Source organism: Chaetura pelagica, unplaced genomic scaffold (genome assembly GCF_000747805.2).
Source record: "Chaetura pelagica isolate M959 unplaced genomic scaffold, ChaPel_1.0 scaffold17, whole genome shotgun sequence".
Taxonomy (NCBI): domain Eukaryota; kingdom Metazoa; phylum Chordata; class Aves; order Apodiformes; family Apodidae; genus Chaetura; species Chaetura pelagica.
Genome location: NW_009970726.1, coordinates 3,384,714 through 3,394,798, shown reverse-complemented (window position 1 = coordinate 3,394,798; position 10,085 = coordinate 3,384,714). Strand labels below are relative to the sequence as shown.

The following is a 10,085-nucleotide window of genomic DNA, read 5'->3' as shown; positions in this document are numbered from 1 at the left end:
TTTTAGGAAGAATTAAAATAAATTTTAATTTTCATGGTAGTTTTGGACTGCTAATAGAAGAAATGGTTCTGAGACAACCACTGAGTCAGACGTGACTTTTTTTGGATCAGCTTTTTTACCACAGAACACAGAAAACATCCAAATACAACCTTATTTCAGTCTTGGTTAGCACTGTATATTGATTGTGCGTCTGCTTAGTTAGACCAAGTGGGAAACATAATTAGGAATAATAGCATCCTATTGTTGTACTGTAGTTGATCTTATTAAGTGGTTTTAAGAGCTGCAGTACTCTTGAGGTTTTTAAGTAATCAACCCTGGAGATGTACAATCCATATGACATGGAGAAAGGAGGTACTGGTACCTCTTAAGAATGTGTATGTGGACTTGCATCTTAAAAGAAGCAGTAATAAATATTTGAGGCACCTCCATCAAAAGAAGAAGAATCCTAGTTAATTTTCAGCTTCTGTCCTTGCATTTTTATAACCCATATAAAATAAAAATATATAGTTTATAAAATAGGATATTTTTCATATATATATCTTTCCTTTTGTAAAACTATACCTATTTAAATACAATTGAAATGTTGCTATAGGTATATTAGAAATTCTGTTCTAATACTACGAAAAAGGCAAAATGCTTTCACATTTAAACATACAACTTGTATACTCTGCTTCTCACTGCCCCCTCCCACTTCCCCCAATTTGGTTTTGTCACCATTTTGGGCAAATTTGGCATAATTCAGTCTGATTGATTTTTATTTACAGTAGTTGTGTTAAAATGGGGGATGATATTTTAAGTATCTTCTGTTCTTATTTGTTTTAATACAGCTTTTTGTGCACCTAATTATTAAGGAGGTCTTTTAAAACTCAGGAAAGGACTTTAAAGGAGCCATGTTTCTTGATTTTAAACTGTACTCTATTCCAACGCCACAATATAGAAATAGATTTACTTTGGAACAAACTACAATTACATTCGCACAGTTTGTGACAACTTAAGTGTCTAATTAGAGGTCCAGGAACAGACTTTCCCACACAATTATTATAAATCTTGTCCCAGGCGTTCTATTTCATCAATCAGGAAGTCAATGTCTTGGTGAGTTGCTGCAGGGTTGGAGATGACCATCCGGAAGAAGTTCACTTTGTCTCCCAGCGGCTGGTAACTCACCATGGTCGTTCCATACTCCATCATCCGGGCTTTTATCACTGGTGCCACCTGCAATGTGACAAAAAGCAGGGGATCATGACAACAATTGAATATTATAATAATAATAGAATTATTTTAATAATTACTGCTATCCTCATTATTATAATAACAAAACGCAGAGTATGTTTTATTTAAAAAAAAACACCACACATTAAGAGCTACAAGAAGTACTTAAAATGAAATGACATACAGTATTGCTAAAAAAATTGACATCAATTAAGGAATAAATGGCTCAATGAAAAGAAATGGGGTTTACCCTGCTTCTTTGTCCTGCTCTCAAAATCACTGGGAAATCTTCCCCCCTTACTTCCTCGATGTTGCCAACTCAAAACATACTGTTACAATTGTTTTCCACCTTCTTTTTGTACACTAGAGTGCCATGGTATTATTAAGCTCTTGCTGCACTTGCTGGGTTTAGTAATCACAGTCTACAGTAACTTCAGTAAATATACCAAGTTTCTAATGACTCCAGAAACCAGGCAAACCCAGGGAATACCAACCTTGGAGATGAGAGGCAGGTGGTGCCAGCCTAACCTGCGATAAAATGACCAGAGAGGTGTCATTTGCCAGAATATCACATAACCTGTGCCCTGGGAGACCATTCTGAGGATTGCCTGCATGCAAGGATCCCCGTGCTCACCACAGGATGTCCTGGAGGACACTCCTTACCTTCATAAGGCGGCTCGTTCTCTCCTCGTTGTCTTCCATACCACGCAAGCTGGGGGGTATGTACCAGAAGCAGACGTTTGTGTGCTGAGGCTGAACACAACAACAATGGTTTACACTGTAAGAAATGCTCGTAATATCTCAGTTGCAATTAAGTTCATGCCTTCCCCCAACTCTCATACATCATATTGTGACAGCAGTCAATGGTTTTCATTATTGTGGTCCACTGAGAGTCATCATCATTATTAATGCAGAAAAGATAATTTTAGGCAATTTATTCCCAGGGTGTCAGATGCAGAAACACATCATCCTGCTGTGTAAATTTATTTATCTCCTGCTGAGAGGCATCTATATTTTGTAGGTGCTGTCCCCTCCAGAGACTGAAGGGTTTGTGTGGCTAAGACAAGAGTCTATTACAGATAACTTAGAGGTGAGGACCACGTCATTTACTTTTATTACATGACAGAATAATATAAAATCTGGTTCTGTAAACAGGAGTCACAGATGGTTCATAAGACAGTCTAAGATTTTTATCATATTTAATGGAATTTATTACTTCTCAGTTTGATTCAGCTAGCTGCTGTACTAATATGCATGCACTGCAGTGTCTTAGCTTGTTTAACTTACATGGGAGCACAAAGTAGAAAGGCCTGAAGTAAAAAACAATTGACATTTTGTGTATTTTTGCAATCTCGCAATAGTTGTCTGCCTTGCTATGCTCCTCTTTGCTGGATGCTGGATGTGTGAGTTACAGCAACTCCTACTGCTGTCGGTTCCTTTACTCATCATCAGACCCAGTGGACCAAATTCCGTGATGATGTGTGAGGTGCAAGAAATAAATCACACCATGCGGGTAAGAGCCTGTGATCTCTGTCTGAAGAAACATGGTGACATTTATCCTTGTGCTGCAGAGTGCTTAGGAATGCACTAAGCAACACCCTGAGAGACAAAAACTTCCAGGGCAAGTACAGAGAGCAAAAATGATCACAAGTACAAGGGAAAAACCTAGAGTGGGATTTTCTTCCCCACTCTTTTACAGGCAAAAAAACAGTGAACTTTGTAACAGACATCTCTACCAGGCCTGACCCCAGCTATTGTAAATGGAAAGGGTTGTCCACAAAGACATGGCTGAGACAGTCTGGTGCAGTTCAGAGGTACAGACACACAACCCAAGCTGCACTCCCTTGCCCTGAGCACTGCCCCCCAGCTGAGCACCCAGGGATCCCGTCTTAGCTGGACTCCCTCAACAGAATCAACAGGCCTATAGATATTTGTACCCCACATCGTGGTGTCACCCCTGCCACATGTGCCAGCTGGGCTCCTGAGCAGCATTAGCCCCTACCCTGCTGTGCTGCACTCCATTGCAGCAGGGACTGCAGTGCAGACATCTCCCTGTCACCCCACGTCCCCTGTGACTGCCCACCTGAGAATGCTGATAAAAGCACTTTGCACAACCATCCTTTCAGAGTTGTGTGGGGCACTGTAACCACATAACAGACCCTGATGATAGAAAAATGCAACTTTTTTTTTTACTTAGGAGCTGGTCCTAACCAAGTTTGTGTAGTGTTAGCCTGAGATGCCAGTGTTTAATTTCAGTGGTGAAACTGTGCGAACTGAAATCTCATGCACAGCTGCCTCATCTACCTTGTCCCTGGATTCCTTAAAGAAGACACATATTGGCAGAACAAAAGGTTTTGTTACAAGGGACACTGTTTTCTGTCACATGCTGTTTGTTTTTACCTGTTGGTAGCATCCCAATAGGTGACTAAGGGAAGTGCTGTTGACCAACTGGGAAAAAGAAGTTGCAATACATACCTTACCATCAAACACCATTTCATACCCTTCTCTGTTCTTTATTTTGTTGTACAGGTACTCTGCAAGTTCCAAGCACTTATCAATTTGTGCTTCAAATCCTGTGGTTCCCTTTGGAGATACAGAGAGAAAAATGTTATATGACTGTTCTGTGGAGTGTCCTGCTGTTTTCAGAACAGGGGATTTTAATCTTCCAGAGGTGATGTGCTGGGGGCTTTTCCAATAATAGCTTTTCTTTTTCAGTTAAACACAGAAGAAGCAGATATGCTTTTAGAAATCATCCTGATGCATTTGAAAACGCACATTTTGTTTGGATACTGCTCTGCTGCTCTAGTGTTTTTCTCTCTTCTTTTCTAAGAGACACCATATACACTCAGAAGCTGTGTTTTTAAGAGCTGAAGCAAATCCTGTTTTTTCTTCTCTTGCAAAAGTCATAATCCTTTCTCTGTGACATCATAATTGTTCCTGCAATCACCAGCTGTGATGCCACAGACAAAGGATACAGCTTTATGAGGGAAGAAGGGGAATAAACAGCTGGAAGAGATAAACTGTTTAAGAAACACACATCCTATTTTGTAACACAAATATTATAAGTGGGGTGTGAGAAAAGAAAAGCAGTGCAAGGCATATTGAAAAAATGGTGTTTAGAAGAAGAAACATCTTTGAGTAATGGACTCACATCCCTGTTAAGTATTTTCTGGCAGTGCAGAACTGATTTAAAAGCCCATGTCATTATCCCTCTGTGTATAAGTGATTTCAAAATCAGGCAGAGCTAGCTCAGCCATGGGAGAAAGGCTTGGAGTTAAAGAGAGACATGTGGCTAAAACTGCCTGCCACTCTGGAGACCCCAGTTAGCCCAACGAACTATTGCAACCTCAGAAACTTGCATCCTCCTTTACAGACTCCCACACTTGGAGCTACATTTGATGTCTGTCTCAGAACTGTTTTCAGAGTTTTAATGAAGCACATGAGGATCTCTCTAAGGCTTTTTGGAAATGAAAACAGTGATGTCATCTCCTCTGAACAAACCTGAGGCAACTTGACATAACAGGCTGGATAAATATCTGGAAGAACTTATTTAGCAACTTTCTACAAATACAGATGAATTAATAATTTGAGCTGGTGTTTTCAGATTTTCCAGATAACAGATTTTTATGAGTTTTCCTCTCCACCTTCAAAAGATTGTTTTTTAACTACTGCATGCAATGAAATGAGGTATTCCAGTCTTGAATTGCCTTGTTTAATTTCTGATGTCATTAAAACATATTTTTTATTTCCAGAAATCTTACTAACAACATTCCTAGGTGTATGTTTTATGCTGTTAGGCTTCTACAGTTACACAAATCAAAAGCTAAGCAAAGCCACGAGGTTTCAAAATCATGTGTGTTGCTTTGAAGCCAAATTGTTAAAGGTATAAAAAAGCCAGAAAATAATAATGTTCTTTCTTTCATGTTCTATATGGGAAATGCAGGTCAGATACTTCTCTAAAATGATGACTACCTCTGTATCTGGTGTGCATTATTTTAATGCAAGCACATATCTTGCAGGCAGTCCTACCTTTGCCCTCCACATCAGCCACAGCTTGAAGACGTCAACGTGCCGCCCACACTGCAAAGCCTTGTCTCCTGTGTCGTAAGACAGGTCGTAGTGCTTGTCTTGTTGAAAGAGGTAGGAAGCATGCATTTGATTGCAGCTCTGCATCAACCCCTTAGAAAAACAAAGACACAAAGTGATGCTGCCACAGATGTGACTACTGATTTGAGGTTTGCTTTGGTTGAGAAATCACTAACACCCAAATTCAGTGGAGTATCTGTTCAAGTGCAAAAGAAAGATAAAAAACTGGACAAAACCTTAGACAAAAGACTTAGTTGCTGAGTGAACTAAGTTTTTCATATCCTATTCAGTGCCCAGGACACCTTGGTACCTGACCTGGCAATGTGTAATCCACTCCCAGAGCCAAGGCATTTTAAAAAAAATAGCTGGATATTGTGCTTCCTAGCATCATTATGCACAAGTGGGTTTTTGAATTTCACTTTTTATTCCTTGTTCTGGTTCCTTTTGCTCCTTTGCTTGAAAGGCTTTTTTTCTGGTTGAGTCAGACCTTGACAATGTGGTGACTAATCTAAGTAGTATCACACCACTTTTCTAATTGCTTTGGTATCAAAAATTCTGATTTTCATTTTTTTCTTTCTTTGAAGGCTCAGTTCTTTTCTGCAAAACCCTCAGCTGCAGTTTGGATCCTTAAGTGGATCCTTAAGCTTTGAACAGACAGATGAGCATATGGCCTTTAAACAGCCAGCTAGAGCTATTTCTGGGCTGCAAAACACCAGTTTGAGAGGCAGCTTTGTGGGAGGGCCAGAAGCCAACAAGGTGAAGCTACCTGGCTCATGAAAGCATGAGGTTTCCTTTTTATCTTTTTAAATGAAATACAGAAAGTCATGTCCTGGCTCTAGTTAAGCCCTCAATCCAGCTTAAGGTATACCTATGGGCTGCTGCCTACAGCTGCAATTTCTAGTGCAACAAGAATCAAAACTTGGCTATTTATCATCAAGTTTAATCTTTACGTGTAACTCAAAACAGAGACAGCAAAATCAGAGGGAAAAAATTGGCATTCTCCTAATCTGAGCCATCTGTTCTCACTGAAGGTCAACGATGGTACTGACTTCAACTGTGCAGGATTTGTCTCAGGGCACTGACCCAGAGGGCAAATAAAAGCCAGGTTCTCTCTTCCTAAGTGCAATCACTTTGTATACAATCTGTTGTACAGCTGTTAGCAAAACAGCAACCAGCTTTTTGATAGCTGGCCTAGTAAGTGGTGGTTGTATTCAGCTGTCTCAGTAATGATGGTTATATGAAAATTGCAGGCTTGAAGGATAATTTGAATTCTAGTACTAAATGAAATCTCTACTTTTTATTCCATGTGAACTTAGTCTTCCCTTTTTATATCCATGTTCCCTCAAGTGGATCAAAGCTGGGCTGAAATATCATAGAAGTCTAGGAAGTGCAATGATGCCTAGATTCTGGACCAAATGTCATTCTGCCTGTATTCCAGATCATTCATTCTAACAGGACTAGAGTTTACCTAAAATTACATTTTGTGCTTCACAGAAACTAGTGGGGTTACACAGTTATGCACCCAGAATTTCACTATGGATACAAAACTCTGTGAAGACATTGCCATTTATTGGATCTATAATTTCTGCTAGACAGCTACTTTAGCTCCTTTTGCAGTCACAGCCTGAGCACATGACTAGATACTTCTCCATTTCTTTTCTAATCCTCATCACATTGGCAAATATTAGCTATGACAGTTACAAAGAAAACATCCAGGATTTTCTGAAGCAAAATGTTGGAAAGGATCAGAGAACCAAATACACTGAGACTTACCTCTTCTCTCACTAGCAGGGCTGAGCACTGCAGCGGGACACCCATCATCTTGTGAGGGTTCCAGGTCACTGAATTAGCCCTGGGACAACAAACCACATGAAAAGTCAGACATTGTTCTGTGGTGGTGAAACCACAGAGACATTTAGTAATAACAAGAGTAATAATTAACATGTTGCAACGCACACCCTTTTCTTTTTCTGAGCCAGCAAAGCTGAAAATGATCATGGCTGATGTCAGGAAAGCAATGCTTTCATATGGGACCTAATCTGCTCCAGTTGGTTTTTGGATAACAATTCTGCTAGTTTATCACAGGGTAACTGCTCTATCCACTAAATCAAATCAGTATTAAACTTCCTGGGGAGTCATCTATACTTCATAAACATAGGGCAAACTTCCTCAAAAAACCTGACTTGCTTGAAGTTGCAGATAATAAGCTGACAAAGTAGTGTATTCCCTACCACTGATTCCAATTTCAGTAAGATTTTAGTTAAGTAGCTTACATATGCATGTTTGAAATTTCCTTTATATACTTCTGGGCACCTCTAAGACTCGGAATAACTTGGAAGACCTGAATAGAAATAATTTTTCTCACTGCTCTGCTGATGGTAAATTTTCATAGCTCCTTTATTTTAGACTGGCTATGACAAGTCACACAATTGGAGGACTGAGCCCGAAACTACCAAAGTGCTGAAGACAGGACTGATCCATCCTTCCACAAAGGAGTCGGATCATGTCTCCCTTCAGGACACACTCACTGAAAAAACTGCTGTCAGCCCGGGCAGGGCACTGTCACAACACAGCTTAGAGATGAGACATTTGGGACTGTGGCAAGGGATGAATGAAAGATTGTTCAGTTGTTTATTATTTTAATGTTGTGTTATTACTGACTGGCTATTTGTTAATATTATTACATATGATGATTAGCTGATAGATGTATACATTTGCATCCTATTTGGCAGGCTGTCAAGGACGCATAGTGCACAGGATTTCATGTAGTGCAGTGATTTTAGTTTTGATGGTATAAATTGGCATAAAACAGTCAAGTGGGGCCTGTAAAAACTTGAAGAACCCATGACACGCTTGCAGATAACATTTATGTGAACAGAGATGAGCATGTTGGAATCTGGCAGCATTTTCCTTTGTAGGATTTGGAGACAGCACTAAAGGTTTATGCATGTCCTCATCATTTCCTGCCAAATTGTTTCCACTCCTTCAAAGTAAGCAACTCTAAAATTCACATGGACAGCGTGCAGCACTCCTGTGCTTTCTTCTCTGCTATCTAAATGGGACTGTGCAAGTGCCTGATGCAAAATCTGTAGAGAACAGAATAGGCAACATCTGGCCACTTGGCTCAGCTTTTTGAGTATTTGGCAGCTTTTAATCAGCTCAGTCACTCTTCTGATTACAACACCAAAGTTAATGACTCTGAACACACACTCAGGTCTATGTATTTCCTTTGATATAATACTTCTAAATTTTTATCTGTGCCTGCGTGGATCAGGCAGAAATTCTTTTAAGAGACTTCTAGGTAATATAGTAGTGGAACGGGTTATCTCAAGCAAAATAATTATTTACTGACAGCAGCCAGATGTCAACTATCTGCCTAAAACATTTAATTTACCCTAAGGTCATTTATTTCCCCAATTACATCACAATTGCACACAGAAGAAAAAAATAATTATGGAAAACAAAACCGCACCATTTTTCATTTGTTATCAGTTTTTCTGGGCTTCAGTCATCAATATGCCCTTGCAGGAACTGCTGACTGAGACAAACAGTGAAGGAAAAGAGCTACAGGGATTCACAGATGTTTTTTAAAAGCATCTTATGTTTGCCCAAATACCTGAGCACCAAGCACCTATGTGTTTTTTTGCTTGAGAGTCACAAGCGGAAGAAAAAAAGAGGAAAAGTTTTCCTTTAGAGATCCCAAATGGATGACAGGAGAGATTAAAGAGTAGCAGAATTTGGGCCTCAACGATCATTAAAAACACACCGAGGTGCCTTCACCGCCCAGGGGCAGCCCCAGGAAGGAAGGGTGCTCAGACCCTGTATAGCAGCACTCCTTCAGCTCCAAACATGCTGTTCTCATGTAGCCATCACCCCCCGCCCAAGTGTCTGGGAGTGGGACACCAGACTGAATTTCCTGATGATGGTCAGACCCCTCTGCTCCTGACACCAGGGGACAGGCTTCCTTCAGGGTGCCTTGCAGCAGCTTGAACTTTGCCACTGGGGGACTGGAGAGCACAGTAAGGTTGGTCCTGCAACTTCTCCTGCCTTTGACAGGACTATTTTTTCTGGAGTGACTCTTAACAGAAGGATGGGGATCTCAGAGCACAAAGTGCTCCACTGAATGCTCCCTCTTTGTACCTTTCTCCTCTGTCCAACCTGACTAAGTACCAGCTCCAGTTCTCTTCTACCGAGACCTGTAATATCTGGGTTGTGCTTGAATATCTACCATAAAACAGGAATGTCCAAAAAATTAGGTCTAGTAAGTCTACTCTAAAGGTTCCCACATTGGAGAGCTGGACAAACTGTAATGAGCCGCAGTGTCCATCAAGCAGCGGAACAGCACTGGAAAGGACAGATTTCATTAATTCACTGTCAAACATATGGAGATGGTGCTTGTCAAAGTACCAGATAAAATCCAGTGGAGTTCTGGGTCTAAAGCACATTATTTGGAGATTTTTCCAATATGGATTCAACCTGAACTTCTCATACCAGCAGAATTTGGACAGCAAATTGGGAGACAAACTCTTTTTGTCATACTCTTGTCTTCACAGGCACCTGGGTAGATTTTTCTAACTTGCTGGATGTCTGGATTTGTGTCCTTTTAATACACAATATGTAAGTCTGCAGTGCTAGGGGCAGTCCTAACTAAATTGAATCCATAGAGCTTTCCAAGCTTTGCATGTGAGATGTATAAGAAAGGTATCCTCCTAATCTTCAGAAACAGGATGAGGAAGTTGTTTGTAATTTTAATTGGCAAGGAAGAGCAATCCATTTTAGAGATAAAAAAG

The 10,085-nt window shown here is 40.2% G+C and overlaps 1 protein-coding gene across 1 annotated transcript in view; it reads right to left on the bottom strand.

Annotated features, from left to right (window-relative positions):
• Window positions 1-366: 366 nt before the first annotated feature.
• Window positions 367-10,085, bottom strand: part of GAD2 (glutamate decarboxylase 2 (pancreatic islets and brain, 65kDa)) — a 37,926-nt gene continuing 28,207 nt past the window's right edge. The window contains exons 11-15 of the mRNA XM_010007025.1: window positions 7,069-7,147; window positions 5,239-5,388; window positions 3,685-3,792; window positions 1,873-1,962; window positions 367-1,212 (exon numbers count right to left, since the gene is read on the bottom strand). Of these exons, the coding sequence (XP_010005327.1) occupies window positions 1,039-1,212; window positions 1,873-1,962; window positions 3,685-3,792; window positions 5,239-5,388; window positions 7,069-7,147 (601 nt within the window). The 3' untranslated portion in view covers window positions 367-1,038. The remainder of the gene's footprint in view (window positions 1,213-1,872; window positions 1,963-3,684; window positions 3,793-5,238; window positions 5,389-7,068; window positions 7,148-10,085) is intronic.